At 44.0% G+C, this 19,965-nt stretch overlaps 1 protein-coding gene across 1 annotated transcript; it reads left to right on the top strand.

The window, feature by feature from the left end:
- Positions 1-2,714: 2,714 nt before the first annotated feature.
- Positions 2,715-3,644, top strand: LOC122930664 (olfactory receptor 51E1-like). Its single transcript, XM_044284190.1, has one exon. It carries the CDS (start codon positions 2,715-2,717, stop codon positions 3,642-3,644), a length of 930 nt encoding a protein of 309 aa, XP_044140125.1.
- The last annotated feature ends 16,321 nt before the right edge of the window (positions 3,645-19,965 follow it).

Below are 19,965 nucleotides of genomic sequence, written 5' to 3'. Positions count from 1 at the left end.
GTACTCCGGTGGCCTACAATAAAATTTGTATCCATTGACCGCATAATGTATGGCCACATAATCAGAATTTCTTTTATGTCAGGTAAATGCCTAATTTTTAAGGCCCGTATTCCTGTGGCCTAAAATAACATTTTTCTAGGCTCCAGCAGGGCACAAATTTTTTGAGAATTTCCCTTTAAGACACATAAAAATGGCCCCTGATTAAGATACATATTTTTTGTGAGAATTTTTGTCATTGATCCCCCTCTGGTATGTCACTGTCCATGTTGTGGGACTATTTGTGCACTTCTTGGTTTGCCTGCCATTAAAGTGAATGGGGCCCGAAGCGAACTTGCGGTTCACGAACATTTGATCGTGTTCGTGCGATCGCGTTCGCAAATTGTCCCGACCGATGTTCGTCCATCACTAGTTAGCAGTTTAGCAATCTCTTTTTTTGGCAATAACTTGCAGACATGAGGAATGGTGAATAATGCTGCCCGGCAAACTGCACATCCTGAAGAACTTCCTTACAGCGATGAGATTATTTGTATACAATTCCCTTAAAAATCTCCCTCTACAGATGCTCAGTCATTGACTGCAGGGAACATGCCACATATTGTAAGAATTACCTCCTACCGCTGGAAACTCCTTGGAGAATATGCAAAAAATAGACACAAGGTTTTCATCATTTTTAGCACCAATTAAGTTTCAAAAACTGCAGTCATTAGTGACTCTATAAAACCTCCTTCCATAGGTGAAGATGAGCAGATGCTCAGGCTCCAGTCTGCAGTGAGGATCACATGTGGAGAGGACACTAGTGATCATCAATCCCAGATGAAGGTGAATATTCCAGACACCTCCACATCAATGAACAGATCCAGAACATCAGTCATATACAGGAAAGAAGAGCAAGCACACAGGGACCACTGAAGCAACCATAAAAACTTTCTGTTGCATGTCAGTTTCTCCATAGCAGACCCATCAAAGCCATAGCTGATGCACAGACAGAAAGGGATCTGATGCTGCATCTCTTGGACCTGATTCCATTTTAAATGCCTTTAATAATCAGTATCTGCTTTCATTTATTCTATTTTGTCAGGACAAATATATAAAATGTTTCCGTTCTGATTAAACTATTCCACTATTCCTGCAGGACCTATTGTTTTATGCACGAAGCACAGCCTGAAAAGCTTGAAGCTGAGAATCTTCTCTCATCTGTTACCAATAAATATATAAATCCATAAAACATATATTTTTTGCTTGCAATTTCTTTTTGCTTTTCGTTCTTTTTACAATTCTTTGACGTTGCAGACAAGGAGCCTGATGTGCACCAGCGCTGTGGTATACAAGAGCCAGGAGCGTAGAGAGACCTCTTCTGTAGGAAACTCAAGCACAGGTAACTGAGCCCCCAAAATGAAATGTTTAGTTTCTGGTAGGAAGGGGACACATACTGTAGTTACAGGAGGTGCAGTGGTAGCAGTAGAGTCCTGGCGTCTGAAGAGACTTCTCTGGGGCCCTGTCACAGATAGGTGGGTGGCCCTGTTATAGAGTTTGCACTAGGGCCCAATGTTTCTAGTTACACAAATGATTGAAGTAATATTAGTTTTTTTTGGTTCTTATAGGCTTTAATGGAGGATCACATAATTCCCTGTAGTTGGGGGTCTGAGAGCTGGGGCTATGGAGCTAGTTAAAGGGGTTGGCAAGGCATGTACTTTGGGTGCAGGAGGGGGGGGCGCACCAATAAGAAATCCTGTCCTGACCAGGGTATTTAGATACAGGACTAGGGCAGAAAGTTCAACCAGTTAAAGAAATGTCAAGCTACTAATTTGGGTGTGACCCCCTCCTGTGAATATGTCCCCATGTCTGACTTGAAGACCTCCTTTAAGCTATTTTTAGACTAAAGGGGGATAAAGGGAAAGATTTAAAGTGCATTTAGACTGGATAAAATGCAAACAAAACCCTCAGCTATACAGGATTTTAGCCTCCAGGTTGAGGATATTGATGCCTATCTTGAGGCTTGGGCATCAATATTAGATCGGTGGAGTTCGGTGCACCCTGTAGATAAGTGGCCCAATGCAAACAATGAACAATAAAGAGGCTTTCAAACAGCTTATTGTCAAGACCAGGGATGCTCAACCTGCGGCCCTCCAGCTGTTGTAAAACTACAACTCCCACCATGCCCTGCTGTAGGCTGATAGCTGTAGGCTGTCCCGGAATGCTGGGAGTTGTAGTTTTGCAACAGCTGGAGGGCCACAGGTTGAGCATGCCTGGTCAAGAGTGCCAAAAGATGACCCCCTCCCCTAAGATATGATATTGATGGTCTATGCAGATGAGATGCTATCAATATCCTGCACTTGTTAAACCCCTTAAGTCATCCAGTGCAAGCAGAAATCTTGGAAATGTTTTGGGGAATTAATTATTAATAACTTATCCTATAGGTCATCAGTATCAAATCAGTGGGGGGTTCACTCCAGACACCCCTACCAATCAACCTGCTGGCCAATGACATGATCTTTCTACATCTTAGGCCCATTCAAGCTGCAATACTGAGCACAGCCACTATAAAATGCATGGTGCTGTGCTTGGGATACTATGTACTTCCATCAGCTGATCGGCAGGGATGCTTGGAGTTGTTGTCCCCCCCCCACCAATCTGCTATTGATGACCTATGAACCTTTGTAATTCAGTTACTTCTTTTTCTTGCATTTTAGGAAAAAACACTGAAAAGAACGAAAATGCTAAATTCATCTCACTCCAATCCCTCTCAGATGAGCCTGGCGTTTGGTGACCTCTCAGATATAAGTCACCTATACAGTGTGATAACATTCCTGGGCTTCCTGCTCATTATTTTGTGTAATTGTACAGTGATCTCTACCATCCTGCTCCATGAGAGCCTACAGAAGCCCATGTATATCTTCATAAGTGGCCTGTGTGCCAATGATCTGTATGGCAGCAGCGCCTTCTATCCCAGTCTGTTCGTAAACCTGAGCTTGAAGAGTCCGAATATCTCCTACATGGCCTGTATAATCCAAGAGTTTTGTATCAACAACTATGCAGCCTTTGAGTTCACCATATTAGCCATCATGGCCTTCGACCGCTATGTGTGCATCTGCAACCCCCTGAGATACTCCAGTATCATAACCCTAGGCACAGCCTATAAACTAATGGTCACTGCCTGGCTACACTGCTTTGTACTGATTATAGTCCATGTCGTTCTAACTGTCCGACTGCCTCTTTGTGACAATATGATCCTCAAAATATACTGTGACAACTGGACGGTGGTGAGACTCTCCTGCGAGGACACCACGGTGAACAATGCATTTGGGATGTTCCTCACGGTCAGTGTTGTCATAGGGATGCCTCTGCTTACTTTTTTATCCTACGTTGAAATCCTAAAGGTCTGTGCCAAATCCAAGGATGCCCAGGTGAAGGCCATGCAGACCTGTGTCCCTCAGATTATCTCCCTTCTGATCTTCTTCGCCAGCTGTATCTTTGAGGTGATGCTCTATCGCTTCATTCCCACCATCGTGCCCTATGGTTTAAGGGTCATCATGTCCATCAATATCTTTGTGGTGCCACCGATAGTCAATCCTATACTCTATGGGTTGAAAATGAAGGACATAAAAGTGAAAATCAGGCGGATTTTTTACAAATTTCTTTGGTGACCAAAAATTTATTGATTTTTTTTATTTTATTTTTTGTTACTTGAAGGTTCCATGTGTGTGAATATTTCTGAGCTATATATGGCATACTGTAATAAAAGAAGGACAACTGTGAACTCTGATACAAATGAGTTTTGTACTGCTGTGCAGCTCATCAGATAATTTCTTGGGAATATTACCAACAGCATGAGTGCTTGGATTTTTCTGGTAGACCCTTTAATTTGAAGGAAGAGCCAGTACACAGCCATGGCCTACTCTCATGCTTAAGAATCAGGGACTTGAAGTATCTCCTTCTTGGTAAGGGTGGGATTCCAGATGGTGGTGTACCTACAATTGACTGGACCTCATGCAGTGTCCCATTCAGTGCTGGTCGTGGGCACTTCAAACTTATGTATATATATGTAATGTCAATTGATTGCTGTATGTAACTGTAAATTCTGGCACCATATATACAGTACAGACCAAAAGTTTGGACACACCTTCTCATTCAAAGAGTTTTCTTTATTTTCATGACTATGAAAATTGTAGATTCACACTGAAGGCATCAAAACTATGAATTAACACATGTGGAATTATATACATAACAAAAAAGTGTGAAACAACTGAAAATATGTCATATTCTAGGTTCTTCAAAGTAGCCACCTTTTGCTTTGATTACTGCTTTGCACACTCTTGGCATTCTCTTGATGAGCTTCAAGAGGTAGTCACCTGAAATGGTCTTCACTTCACAGGTGTGCCCTGTCAGGTGTAATAAGTGGGATTTCTTGCCTTATAAATGGGGTTGGGACCATCAGTTGCGTTGTGGAGAAGTCAGGTGGATACACAGCTGATAGTCCTACTGAATAGACTGTTAGAATTTGTATTATGGCAAGAAAAAAGCAGCTAAGTAAAGAAAAACGAGTGACCATCATTACTTTAAGAAATGAAGGTCAGTCAGTCTGAAAAATTGGGAAAACTTTAAAAGTGTCCTCAAGTGCAGTCACAAAAACCATCAAGCGCTACAAAGAAACTGTCTCACATGCGGACCACCCCAGGAAAGGAAGACTAAGAGTCACCTCTGCTGCGGAGGATAAGTTCATCCGAGTCACCAGCCTCAGAAATCGCAGGTTAACAGCAGCTCAGATTAGAGACCAGGTCAATGCCACCCAGAGTTCTAGCAGCAGACACATCTCTAGAACAACTGTTAAGAGGAGACTGTGTGAATCAGGCCTTCATGGTAGAATATCTGCTAGGAAACCACTGCTAAGGACAGGCAACAAGCAGAAGAGACTTGTTTGGGCTAAAGAACACAAGGAATGGACATTAGACCAGTGGAAATCTGTGCTTTGGTCTGATGAGTCCAAATTTGAGATCTTTGGTTCCAACCACCGTGTCTTTGTGCGACGCAGAAAAGGTGAACGGATGGACTCTACATGCCTGGTTCCCACCGTGAAGCATGGAGGAGGAGGTGTGATGGTGTGGGGGTGCTTTGCTGGTGACACTGTTGGGGATTTTTTCAAAATTGAAGGCATACTGAACCAGCATGGCTACCACAGCATCTTGCAGCGGCATGCTATTCCATCCGGTTTGCGTTTAGTTGGACCATCATTTATTTTTCAACAGGACAATGACCCCAAACACACCTCCAGGCTGTGTAAGGGCTATTTGACCATGAAGGAGAGTGATGGGGTGCTGCGCCAGATGACCTGGCCTCCACAGTCACCGGACCTGAACCCAATCGAGATGGTTTGGGGTGAGCTGGACCGCAGAGTAAAGGCAAAAGGGCCAACAAGTGCTAAGCATCTCTGGGAACTCCTTCAAGACTGTTGGAAGACCATTTCAGGTGACTACCTCTTGAACCTCATCAAGAGAATGCCAAGAGTGTGCAAAGCAGTGTTCAAAGCAAAAGGTGGCTACTTTGAAGAACCTAGAATATGACATATTTTCAGTTGTTTCACACTTTTTTGTTATGTATATAATTCCACATGTGTTAATTCATAGTTTTGATGCCTTCAGTGTGAATCTACAATTTTCATAGTCATGAAAATAAAGAAAACTCTTTGAATGAGAAGGTGTGTCCAAACTTTTGGTCTGTACTGTATATATATATATATATATATATGCTGAGGGGATGCTAATACTAGAAAAATAGCTTAGAACAGGAAGGAAGCTAGTAGTGTGTGAGGAGATGTGGAGCAGCAGATGTCCAGGATGTAGCTGCCATTTTAGCCTCTTGGCCCTGATCCAGCTGAGGGAGCATGGAAAGCAGTATTACAGCTACCTAGCACAGACCACAGTATCTTATGGACATAGAGTGAGTCTAGAGGAGATAGAAGCAGCATTGGCTCATGGGCTCCACAAGCTCTAAAAGCACCTGGACACGACCGGACGACTATACGTGTGGTTGTCTACTACCACATGCCTCTATGGACATTGTGGATCATAGTTTATGAAAGCATCCTGTACAAAGAATGGAGCAGAGGTTTTTGCCTGCCGTTAGGGGGACCCCCCTGTGGATTGCTGATTACAAGTAAGAAGTTATTATATCCAGTACCTGGCTTCTAGAGTGTGGACATAGTGTAGACAGAGATAAGAAGGAGTCTCTCCCACCTGTTAGAGAGGAAACTCTGCAAGCTACAATTGTCGCGCTTGTTACAAGGATTACAGATGATGTTTGGATTTTTACTTTTGCTATAAAGATGAACTGTACTGACAACTGATCAAGTAAAAGTTCCATTGCTTTCAACCATTGGCTCCTCATCCTTTCTGCCACCTTCCCTTGCACTAAACGGTGCTGGCGTCACGAACACCAGGGACCCTGCCGCCAAGGCACCTAAAAACCCATTCCACCAAGTGCACCTCAAGCACCATCTGGCGGGAGTCCCTGGACAACAGTGGAGTGCCCCGAAGGAACTGGTGCTGTCCTTCCCTTCACTGCATGCCGGCCCAGGAAGCGCTGCTAAACGTGAGTAAAACTACTACTACCCCCATCGGCCCACCAACACACATATTGCCCCTGCGGCCCGGTTGCTGCACTCACAGCAAATTTTTGAATGCCTCCCCCACCACTAACTTTTTTGCAACTCCCAACAAATGTGCAACACCCACTCCTGTGGCTAGTCAAGACTAAGCTCTCAGACAAGGCCCGATAGCTGTTCCGTCCGTTTCCTAAAGTGTCACTGTATATACAGTACTGTCATTGTATAATACTGTTGAGGGGGCCCTGACATTAAAATATTTTTGTTTTCCTTCTTGTAGGTCTTGGCCCCTATAGCAGCCGCTTCCCCTGCAACTACCCCCCTCATTCCAGATGTCAAACCTCACCTATCATACTTTTATGGCATAATGAGCTCCCTTCAGAGAACATAGTCAGTCATGAGCAGGGTGCTTGCAAATTGTTCTTGATTTGATGTTAATCTGTTCATACTATAACACTTTTATGTATTCCCAAAAGCTTTCTGTAGGTGGCACTGTTTAGTTAATTATGCCCTGACTCAGCAGAGGAAACTAGCTTTCCCCTCTGAGGGAGGCACTTTCTAGTCATGATTACATCAGCTATTTCAGTATAGTGGTGCCTGCTGTTCAAGGAAGATACCAGTTCAACTCCAGGAGGAATGTTATTCCTGTTCAGAGGAAAATCCCTGAGGGAGACTTGTGTGATGCATACAGCGGAGACAAGCGCATGGGGGATCCCTTGCCCCTTAGGAGGTTTCTATGAAATATGTTCCTCTTATAGAGCAAGTAATCATGATGCCAGTTGCAGTTAAGCAACAGGGACATGGTGTCACAAAGAGGGGTAGAGGGTAGTGACCACTGGCTCCACCCACACCCCTGTCCCTGCCTACTTGCACCACTCGTCCTAGGCAACGAGGTACAACTGGACGACGTTCCCTAACCTGGGTAAGTGCGGAGGGACATACAAGACAAACAACAGATATGTCAGCAAGCCGAGTCAGAACCAGGATGTCGCTAAAGTACAAAAGGATAATCAAAGTCAAGTCCACGCCAAAGGTCAAACCAGGAGGAGCCAATAAATGCAGGGAGCAACCGGGGACGAAGTCGGGAACAGAGTCGGGAATCAAGTCGCATGTCACACAGAACAAGTTCAGGAAGAGACTGAATTCACAGGCAACCTGTGGCCAGCAGGCTGGCTGTTAAATAATGGAGAAGAGGAGTCATGTGAAGTGGCCAGCGTCACATGACTCATTCTCCTGAATCCAGCCGAGCACCGAGTGATCATCTCGGCGTTCAGGCTTACGGCAGTTGCCATGGACGCGAAGGACGATGACTGCGCCAAGGGAATACGCGCGGCTAGATCCTCCCCGTTCCTCATTTCTGTGGGCGTAGCGCACCTCCTTGCTCCGTATGAACCGCGGAGCGCTGACGGCGCGGAATGGGGGGAACCTGCCGTCGGCTCCCCGTGACACATGGAGTCCCCTTTGTAAATGGTAGTGTTCGTACCCAGTGTAGGAAGTCCAGAGTGGTAATACATAGACCACAGTATCCCTGGAGACGTTGTATAGCACTTTGTCACGGTGCTCCAACATGAATATAGTGGATCCCAGACGTGGTCGACCGAAGCAGTGCAAAAGGGTAGTTGAACTTAGATGGGGTAGAACAAAGTTGAATCCAGACTTGGTAAACGTTTGAACAGTTGCTTTTACTTGGCATAAATGGTAATCCACACAGTTTCCAGACTTTATCTTGGTTTCCAATAGGTTTCTCTGCAACAATCTCAGCTCTGCTATGCTGTAGCTTCCTCAGTCCTGCTATGTTAGCAATAGTAGGCTGTCTCTTACTATAGGCAATCCTAAGAACTTCTTGTCCTGGCTTTGAGTACCTCAAGCTTCGGCTCAGCTTGGGTGAAGGCAATGCAAGCCCAGGAGGGGATTTGCAACCATATAGTCCTTTTGGCAAGCAGTGCCTTCAGGCCCAGCAGAGCTGGCAGTGCTCTGCTGGCCTGTACACAACCTCTCCCTTAGGAGGGTAGACTAGAACTCTCACTTGCAATCTCTCTCCAGGAGGGGGAAGAGTAGACTACTCTCTCTAACACTGAACTCCTCCTCTCCTTCTCCCTCTAGAGCAGTGATGGCTAACCTTGGCACTCCAGCTGTGGTAAAACTACAACTCCCAAGATGCCCCCCTTGCTTGGCTGCTCTCAGAACTTTATAGAAATAAATGGAGCATGATGGGAGTCGTAGTTTCACCACAGCTGGAGTGCCAAGGTTAGCCATCACTGCTCTAGACTGAGAGAGAGAATGGACAATCCAGTCCATTCCCTGCAACTAGCACTGCCAAGTGTTGCTGCCACCTTGTGGTAACCAGGCACATTACATAAAATGTAACAGTTACATGGAATAAATATGCACATTATTCTGAGGTGACACAAAATTATTGATGTTTGCCTATATACAGCTATTGGGTACAGAAGGCATTGTGATTTGCCTTGGAAATGTGTCTAGATATCCTTGGATGTACTAAAAACTCCCATTCTGCACTTTAGTAAAGAGAGATTTGTTTATTTTCTGTAACCGGTCTGGTTACTGACTCCAGCACCATCCGCCAGCCGCAGCAACTGTAACACCCCGGAGTGGTGTTACTGTTCTTTCACTCTGCTACTGTCTTTTATTCATGTAATATGCCTGGTTCACCAGCAGGTGGCAGCGTATATATGGCAGAGAGAGAGAGAGACAGATACTTAAATAGAATGGAACTCACTATTCCATTCTCCCTCCTTGGGTAGATGTGGGCCAGTCCTGCTTCCTACCAGAAGGGAAGGGCAGCAGTGCTAGTTAGTGCTAGTCTAGACAGTGAGGTGTAAGCATGGGCACGTTCACAGCCAGATGTGCCTATAACAGCCAGTGCAGGCTAAGCTATGCTTGTCATGGAATCAGATGTATGGAAGAAATAGCAACCAGAGGAAAGTGTTCTTCGTTTGCCAGTAGATATAGTAGCAAGAGGAAATTGTTCTTCGGCAGGAGGAGAAGCGATCGGAGGGAAGTAGCTTGTAGAGCACCCGGACTCCATGCTAATTTACTTTACTGAGTGTCAGGAGGGGGATAACAGTCGAAGGCACCCCAATCCAAGGATATCAGAACCGATTTAAAGTCCAGTAACCAGACCCAAGCAGAGTTTAGCACAGCAAAGAGAAAGAAAGCAGAGTTATAAAGCAAGTCAGTCAGCCCAGAAGAGAAAGAGAGAAAACAGAGTTATCAAGTTTGCCTGCCAGTTTATGCCAAAGCCTGCTGGGACCAAGAGAAAGCCTGAGTGTAAGAAAAGCCTGAATATTGTCTAGAATCAAGTTTACCCAAGTAAAGCTGCTGTTAAAGTTTATCAAGGTCTGGACTCAAGTTATTCTTCATCCCCCTAACTCAACATCTCCCCTTTATTTGCTTTAGGGCCTAAGCCTGGGGTCCCGCTGTATTTAGGTAGGAACAACGTGTCAAATATAGGCCATACCACACCACTTGGCATTCCACTAAACCTGGGACTTGATATGGCACTGGGGGAGGCTCATTGCACAGCTACATCTGTTGCCTTGTACCTGTAGAACACTCATGACACCATGGGCACCCCAACTACTATCAGGCAGGAGCTCCAACATCAGGGTGTGCCCCAAGGAAGAAAAGGGTGTGCTCTTTTATACTCACTGTGTTACTCATACAGCCAATGCATACCAATACAGAAGTATGCATTGTAAAGGGGATTAGACCCCCAAAAGTTCAAGTCCCAAAGTGGGACAAAAAATAAAGTGAAAAAAGTTGAAAAAATAAAGTGAAAAAAAGTTGAAAAAATAAAGTTTTCCGCCCAAAAATTTAAAGTTTCAAGTAAAAATAAACAAAAATGTAATTTTCCCCAAATAAAGTAAAAAAAAAAAAGGGTAAATAATGGGGGGGGGGGGAGGGGAGTATACATATTAGGTATTGCCGTGTCCGTATCGACCGGCTCTATAAACATATCACATGACCTAACCCCTTAGATGAACACCGTAAAAAATAAAAAATAAAAACTGTGCTAAATAAACAATTTTTTTTTGTCACTTTACATCACAAAAAGTACAACAGCAAGCGATCAAAAAGGCATTTGCCCACCAAAATAGTATCAATCTAACCATCACCTCATCCCGCTAAAAATTAGCCCCTACCTGAGACAATCGCCCCCCCCCAAAAAAAACTATGGTTCAGAATATGGACACACTAAAACATCTTTTTTTTGTTTTAAAAAAGCTGTTAATGTGTAAAACTTGCATAAATAAAAAAAAGTATACATATTAGGTATCGCCGCGTCCGTATCAACCGGCTGCATAAAATATCACATGACCAAACCCCTCAGATGAACACCGTAAAAAAATAAAAATGAAATGTGCTAAATAAACAATTGTTTGTTACCTTACATCACAAAAAGTGTAATAGCAAGCGATCAAAAAGTTATATGCACCCCAAAATAGTGCCAATCAAACCGCCATCTCATCCCGCAAAAAATTAGACCCTGCCTAAGATAATCGCCCAAAAACTGAAAAAACTATGGCTCTCAGAATATGGAGACACTAAAATATGATTTTTTTTTTCAAAAATGATATTATTATGTAAAACTTACATAAATAAAAAAATAAAGTATACATATTAGATATTGCCGCGTTCGTATCGACCGGCTCTCCTCTATAAAAATATCACATGACCTAACCCTCCAGGTGAATACCGTAAAAAACTAAAAATAAAAACGGTCAAAAAACTTTTTGGTCACCTTACATCACAAAAAGTATGATAGCAAGCGATTAAATAGTCACACGCACCCCAAAAAAAGTTCCAATAAAACCGTCATCTCATCCCGTAAAAATCATACCCTACCCAAGGTAATCGCCCAAAAACTGAAAAAATTATGTCTCTCAGACTATGGAAACCCTAAAACATGATTTTTTTGGCTTCAAAAATGAAATCATTGTGTAAAACTTACATAAATTAAAAAAAGGATACATATTAGGTATTGCTGCATCCGTGACAACCTGGTCTATAAAAATATCACATGATCTAACCTGTCAGATGAATGTTGTAAATAACAAAAAATAAAAACTGTGCCAAAACAGCTATTTCTTGTTACCTTGCCTCACAAACAGTGTAATATAGAGCAACCAAAAATCATATGTTCCCTAAACTAGTACCAAAAAAACTGCCAACCTATCCCGTAGTTTCTAAAATGGGGTCACATTTTTGGAGTTTCTACTCTAGGGGTGCATCAGAGGGGCTTCAAATGGGACATGGTGTAAAAAAAAACAGACCAGCAAAATCTGCCTTCCAAAAACCGTATGGCATTCCTTTCCTTCTGCGCCCTGCTGTGTGCCCGTACAGCGGTTTACGACAACATATGGGGTGTTTCTGTAAACTACAGAATCAGGGCCATAAACATTTGGTTTGGCTGTTAACCCTTGCTTTGTAAATGGAAACAAATTATTAAAATGGAAAATCTGCCAAAAAAGTTACATTTTAAAAATGTATCTCTATTTTCCATTCTTGTGGAACACCTAAAGGGTTCACAACGTTTGTAAAATCAGTTTTGAATACCTTGAGGGGTGTAGTTTATAGAATGGGGTCATTTTTGGGTGGTTTCTATTATGTAAGCCTCGCAAAGTGACTTCAGACCTGAACTGGTCCTTAAAAATTGGGTTTTTGAAAATTTCCGAAAAATGTCAAAATTTGCTTCTAAATTTCTAAGCCTTGTAACAACCCCAAAAAATAAAATATCATTCCCCAAATGATCCAAACATGAAGTAGATATATGGGGAATGTAAAGTAATAACTATTTTTGGAGGTATTACTATGTATTATAGAAGTAGAGAAATTGAAACTTGGAAATTTGCAATTATTTACGAATTTTTGGTAAATTTTGTCATTTTTTTATAAATAAAAATTATTATTTTTTTTACTTCATTTTACCAGTGTCATGAAGTACAATATGTGATGAAAAAACTATCTCAGAATGGCCTGGATAAGTCAAAGCGTTTTAAAGTTATCAGCACTTAAAGTGACACTGGTCAGATTTGCAAAAAATGGCCAAGTCCTTAAGGTGAAATAGGGCTGAGTCCTTAAGGGGTTAAGCAATATTTCTATCTGTTTGATAAGAGCTTGCACATAATGAGTGTTTATGAGGTGAGGAGATCAGAGATAAGGCTCCACATGAGCAGTCAGCTGACTGGACTGAGAAGTGATTCTCTGCAAATAGACAGATTTTTAACCCCGTGTACACAAAAACTGCAGAAATGTTTAATAAAGACCAATGAAAAAATAATTTTTAGCCCAAAATAAGTAAAATGCAATCGTAAAAAGATGAACATAGCCTTTAAGTCCTTAACATTTTCAAGATTTTGGCTGATGGTGACAATGTTATTTACTTTCACAGACCAAACACCTGTCCTTACCAAATATTTCTCACAGCTGAGGGTTTGTTACAATGGTATCCGGTCTAGTCAATCCTCTGTGACGTGAGATTCATCACCAGCAGAAATAGAAAGACGCATACCTTAAGGCTTCTGGGCCCCAGTGAAATGTGGCCCCCACCTTCCATTTACCATTCATGACATTGATGTCTTCTTCTGTGGCAGAGAAACTTTTGGGTCACCTAAGCAACTTCTATCCGTACATCCCGTATAGCTACAATGCTGGTTTGCTACAATGTATCAGTGCAGATATCAGTCGGACTTGTGTAAGTGAAATCAGCAGGCACAGCTAGTGAAGGCACTCATCAATCTCTACCAGAAGGGGGAGCCACAGGGCAAGCAAGTTAAGGGTTCATTCAGACGACCGTATGTTTGTGTCCGCAATTTTGCGGAACGGATGTGGACCCATTAATTTCAATGCGGACAGCACGGAGTACTTCTAAAAAGAAAAAATAGAGCATGTCCTAATCTTGACCGCAATTGAGGACAAACTTGGCCATTTCTTATCATACGGCTGGCCGTTCCATTCTGCGGACAGTGTCCGTGTTTTGCGTATCCGCAATTTGCGGACAGCAAAATCAGATATGGTAGTCTGAATGAGCCCTTAGGTGGATAGGGCCCATGAAGATTACCCTTTTAGCTCCATGCCTAGACGTCCTCCAAGGTTAAGCACAGACGTTTCCAGAGTTTTCCATAGACCTCCATGTGGTCTGTGGTTTAATAACAATATTAAAGACAAGGAAACACGACCTTCATGCATTAGAACCTGCTGGGCTGGAGGTCTACCAGCTTTGGGGGCAACACTAGTTGACAACCACATTTGAGTTGTTTGGGGGTTATTTCGGATAAATAAAAATTCTGGAGTTTCCTTATTTGTAAAATACAACAAGCAACATTTACGCGGGTTTCCAGGCCAAAAACAGAGATGTATGGGCGTCATAAGTACAACAGGACAACATCTGACCATTACTTCATGAAGGATTGCTGGGGTTGGTGATGGAGATGAGCGTGTCCGTTCTAATAATTAGAGATTCTACCCAATATTTCTGATTCAAACAAATCTGAATTGTGTCTGATTCAATTCAAGAGCATCAAGGAAAGAGAGAGAAAGACTTTTCTAGACATTTTGGGCATTTTTCCTCCATGTCGAATTTATTTCGATCCAAATTGAATTGGTTGGTAGGTGTTAAAGGGGGTATTAATTATTGGTATTTATGCAAATCTCAATAATTAATATTCATAAATAGGCGTAATCGTCTGGTGATGACTCCGCCTATTTATGCCTTAATGAACAACAATTTACTGCTGATTACCTTAGTCTAATCACCAACTACACTTACTGCATGCGCCTTACTGACTACCGCTAGTAATCACACGTTATACAATAGATACAAATGACACAGTATTTATTACTCCTTACAGAATACACAAGTAATACAGTGCCAACAATATGCTACCTCTACAGCAGCGATTCCTTGCAATTATAAAGGAATTATAGGTTTATAACTATATATATCTATAAACAGATGGATAGATATATATTGTTATAACAATGCACAATAATATAGATACACACACTAATACAATACACTAACACGGCACTGACTACACTAACGCAGTCCCAAATCCACCCCAAGATCTAACTAGTATCAATGACCATACACATTCATACACCTTAACGGTCGCCCACCCAAGCCTGACTATATACTATCCCTAAGGGGTAAAATCAGGGGTTATTACATAAACTGTGCTGCTGGGGTAAGCAGGACAGTTGCGGGGGTAGAGACACCGGGGAACAGGGGACGTTAATGCCGGGGATATCAGGACCTGGGTCAGGGGAAAATGAGGGTCACCAGGGGTATAGGAGATGAGGGTATATTATGGGGGGCAATAAGGTATGGGGTGAAATAAGGGATATAGGGCAGGGTAGATTCTATAGGGTTAGGAGGGTTTATAGGGGGGTAGATAGGGTATAGGAGGGTGGATTAGCATTGGTGGTATAGGGGGGGTAGGTAGGGTATAGGAGGGTGGATTAGCGTTGGTGGTATAGGGGGATACTTATGTTATCCTCTGCTCGTCGTCCAGGGGGGCTCGTTTTGTCCAGGGATGATCCTCTTTAATGCCGGTGGTGGTGGACTCTCTCTCACCAGCGTAGCGCTGCCGGACTATTTAAGTCCAGCAGCGCTCGCTCCCGAGGCCGCCCGTCCCGCGGCGCGCATGCGCGCCGCCGGCCTGAACACATGGGCCGGCGCGGTGATATGACGTCACCGCGCCGGCCCGCGCCTCCCAGAGCGCGCTTCTAGGCGGAGGATTCCTTTGATCCTCCGCCTGTAGTCCTCTGCATACCTTGCGGTGCTATAATTATCGCGCCGGAGGTATGCAGATAACAGAGGGAGGGATGTTTGTTTCCCTCTCTCTGTTATGTTAACTATCCCCAGCAGCTGGGGATAGTTAAATACCAAAAGGCATCGGATCTCTATTGATCCTATGCCTTTTGATGTCACCAGAGGCTGGACATGATTGTCCAGCCATCTGGTGACCTTCCTCATCCCCTGCAGGGATGCAGGAGGAGGGGGGGGGGGTCACATTTTGTCTGATACTATATGTGTATGGATGCTTGGGGCACATCCATACACATATATATCTATATCCATATATATAAATATATATACGTAGTGAGGGGGGGGATCATATGTATATTCATTGATGTTTGGGGCACATCCATGAATATACACCCACACACAGGGCCATCAATACATATATCTATACATATACATGGAGATGTAGGCCAAAAAGGGGCCTATATACATCTCCGTGCATATCTATAGATCCCACCTGGACGAGCCCATGGACAAGGGCTAATATATATGTATATATGTCAAGGCATATATACATATATATTTAAATATGACACTTCCCTCAACAATCCCCCTGTTGTCGGGAATACGACAATAAACATTTTGGGGGAAGGGTTGGGAGGCATTTGCCTCCTCAATCGTACCCTTGGTGACAGTTCAGGGAGGACTAAAGTAATCTGACTCTTAGGTACCTAGACATCACTCATCGTGTATAACATCTCCATCCTGCCTCTCATCAAAAGGTCTCCATCCACCGAATACACCATCTTCTTCTCCTTGGATAACTTTCTTGGTATCTTATGATCTTCAGGTGACCGCCACTCTCAACGTAGTTTATGCCTGACTCCGGAACGGCTTCACCCTTGCAGTCTTTAGATCACTCCACTCAGCGACCGTGTATGGTCTTCTCTTTCTCTTTGCCAGTGTTGCTTCCCCGGCGTCAGTCCCCCGCAATGTCAGTGCCAGTCCTTCAGTGTCAGTCACTCCCAATGATTCTGGAATGACTTTACCCTTATGTAGCACCTCCTTCTGGGGTACTGACGGCCGTAGGTTGGCCTTTTAACACAATTACGATTTATCTTGATTGAAGACTTAGTTGTTCTAGAGGTTCTCCCATGGACAGATACGTAGATATTTATAAGGCAGGACAGAATTTCTGGTGAGAGGTGATGTCATAGTACCTAAATTCTAACTGCGGGAAGGAACCCCGCACTACCACCATTCAGTCCAACCCTTACAAAAAGTCACTGTTGTCGATGTTAAAGTGGCAAATGCTTTGGTAATGAGGGGCCTGACCCTAGGGAATCTACTCTTCCCCACTCACACAACCAGGTCCCATCCCTCCCAATACAGCCTAATTCAATTTAGTGTGTACCCATAGAGGCTCCAGCAACCTGGCCTATCTCTCTACACCTCCAAAGATGCCGGTAGTTAACAGACTTCCGTGTCATTGGGAAATGACTATAGGATGCAAGTGTGCGTTCAACCATAATGTAGTATGGCTGTCGCACAATTGCACCCAGAGCCTCCACGGGCACACAAGGAACTCACATGCTTATCAGTCAATATGAATCTATACACAGTATAACGGTTACAGGGTGGCCTAGGATACATCCCGAACCCTTATACGAAACTCTACTATGTTGTAACACACATATGTACATATATATATAATGCTATGAGGTTACAGAATGTCCTTTGGATTTTCATCCCGATCCTCATAGGAAACAGTATGTCCATTCAGTCTCTGGCTTCAGGACTTTGTTGGAGCTAAGTCCTGAGCCTCCTACGATTGACTTCATGAAGCTCTGTCTGGTTCTGGTTTAGTTGGTCCGCAAGTCTCTTGACCCTCCTGTAGATTAGACACAGTCCCGTGTACATGATGATTACCAGAACCAGAAGAACTATCACCGGGTGTATCAATAGATTAAAGAAGGATGTTGCCTTGGGGCTGTAGCCGAACAGACTTTCCCACCAGGAAACTTTGGAGTCCTTGTCCAAGGCGGTAGTGATTGCCGTTATTTTGTTCTTGTCGTGGGTCAGTTGGATGGTCGCCCGTTTCTCAGTTTCTCGAAGATTCTGAAGTATTTCGTCTTCTTGGCTGAAGTCTAGTAGGAGGTGTTTGAGCTCTATCCCAAAACCCAGAGGAATCCTCTGGAGTCTCACCGGAACGTCAGGGCGGATGTCGAGTCTCTTCTCCGGGGTGATTGGTGTCCTTCCTTGTAGCTCTGCGACATCTAAACCTAGGACGGGACTAAGGGTGCAATACGCTCCAGGGAGGAGTTCTCCTCTCTCGGTGCAATTAGTTCCATAAATGGTGTAAGACATATTTTGCCTCTGGTACCAGCACCAATACCCTTGCCCCAAGTATTTAGGGGAGGAGGGCATTGGGCTGGCCTTCATCTCACAGGACCCCTCGGTGCTCCAGCACTGGTGTCTTAACACCCGATCCTGACCACCTTGACAGAGGATGGCATCCTCTTTCTTCCAGCATCCCTCTGTGTCTAACAGATAAGGATGGCCTCCCTCATAGGTTAGAACGCCCGAGGGGAGCTGTGGATGAAGCACCGTCTGGTTATTTATGACAATCCCTAGGTTAACTGCACTGTAACCCTGTCTAAGATGACCAGATACCGGAGCCAATGATGACGCAGTGCAAGTGAGATTCCTACAGCCGTGCCACTGTACTACCCACCAGTTGGTGTGATTGGCTGCAAAAGGAGATATAAGAGGACTTACCCGTTGGCGGAGGTTAAATGGAAAGTGGCCGCCGTACAACGATGATACAATATGTTTAAGGTTGCCTGAGAGTTCACTCTGGACTTGCGTACACGCCAGAGCGAGCTGAGCTCTATCCTGTTCTTCCAAGAGACCCTCAACTAACCTTCTAAACTTCTCTCGTAAAGCAGAAGATAGAGAGGTAGTGGCATCTATGTGCGAATGCTGCAAACCCTCTAAGACGTGGTTTACATCAAGCTGGGTCTCGAATCCTTCTCCGGCGTGTCGCGCAACATCCCCAAGTTTACCTCTCAGGACTTCCATATCCATAGTGTTCAGGGCGCCCACTCCCAATGCACCTCCGCCTAGTCCCATGGCTATCAGATCTCTTCTTCCCTTTGATTCCTGTGTATGAGATCATCCTTTCTTACCTCTTGCCCCGCCTCTATCCAACCTCTTATCATGTCAATTTGGTTCCTCACAAACTCCCCACATCTGTGATCCCATTGGTCGACTCGGAAGTCATCTACGGAAATTCTCCAAGTAAAAAGGACGAATTTTGTCCCCGTGATGATCTTCCATGGGGATGACAGTTGAGGAGCTATAGGATCTGCCAATTGATGGATAGGGGCGTTGCAAGAGTCTAAATGCATTTTTACAGGTTGGAGACCTGTTGCTTCATAGGGGATCCTCACCACGGTTACACAAACTTGCCCTCTACCTTTGAACGGATACCATTGGTCACTTTCTCCAACCTGTAGCACTAGTTTTCCTACGGGTTTGGATTTAGACAGATAGACCCATTGTGTAAAGGTCCAGCACCCTTCATCTACTGCCTCGCAAAAAGGCCATCTAAACGAACCATCTATATTGATGTCAAAGTTAATATCCCTGCCACTGGGGTCTTTCCAATCGGAAGACACATACCTCCCCTGGTATTCCTCATTCATAGGGGTACCGTCCATCCATACATCCACTGTAGGGGTATCCACTCCATTGCACACCAAATCCCATCTCCAGGGATTAGTGTCCAAGGTTACCATCTGGGTATCTTGTTCCCAGTGGGCATAGGTGATGAAATAATATCCAGTCACCTCCTGAACACACTTGTCTCTCATGATGGTGATCATAAAAGACCGTATGGATGGAGATCCCCTTAACTGAGCATACCTGAGATCCTTGGCATCTGTCCGTACTTTTAAAATGGTGGCTCGGTAAAAGCCTTCCAGTTTTACCGGACCACTCTGGTCATTCCATAGGACCTGGCCAGAGTTACTGCAGTTTAACTTTAGCATCATTATACTGGTTCGTATGTAATCTGTGGACACATGTCCCTGAACATAACTGGATTCCCTAGTGATAATCATCTGGGAATCTCTTAACATACAATAAGCTTTTAGGGTGCCCTTTATCGGAATGGGTCTGTCAAAATATGTCCTTACCCTCAGCCCATCTTGGCTATCCCTCCTTATGAAGGTAGCTTTAAGGATATACCAGCCACTATATTCTGCACCCGTGACATCCTCGGGGCTCAGAACCCCCTCCTTGGTACACAACACTGTGGTAGTGTTGGCTTCCACTTGTTTGTAAGGATGTAAGTGAGGGTCCCTAGACACCCATCTTAAGGAACTCATAGGAGTAGGGTCAGAGTCCCGAAAATGTCTGAATTCTTTGAGGCAGAGGGCATGTAAATCATGTTGTATGGCAGACACATTCTCCACAGGGGTATAATGTTGAATTACACCTTGGGCGAAACTCTCCCTCTGGAAACCATACAGATACCACTGTCCTGGTGTAAAGGAAAAGTTCTCGTATGGTTTCAGGATTTTGCCCTCCAAAC

This window comes from Bufo gargarizans, chromosome 3 (assembly GCF_014858855.1).
Source record: "Bufo gargarizans isolate SCDJY-AF-19 chromosome 3, ASM1485885v1, whole genome shotgun sequence".
Lineage (NCBI taxonomy): Eukaryota > Metazoa > Chordata > Amphibia > Anura > Bufonidae > Bufo > Bufo gargarizans.
Note: the sequence above shows the minus strand (reverse complement) of the source record. Positions and strands in the feature narration are given on the sequence as shown.

Bases quoted from the DNA above. Each gene is read 5' to 3' on its own strand.
- LOC122930664 (XM_044284190.1), top strand. From the start codon at position 2,715: ATGCTAAATTCATCTCACTCCAATCCCTCTCAGATGAGCCTGGCGTTT.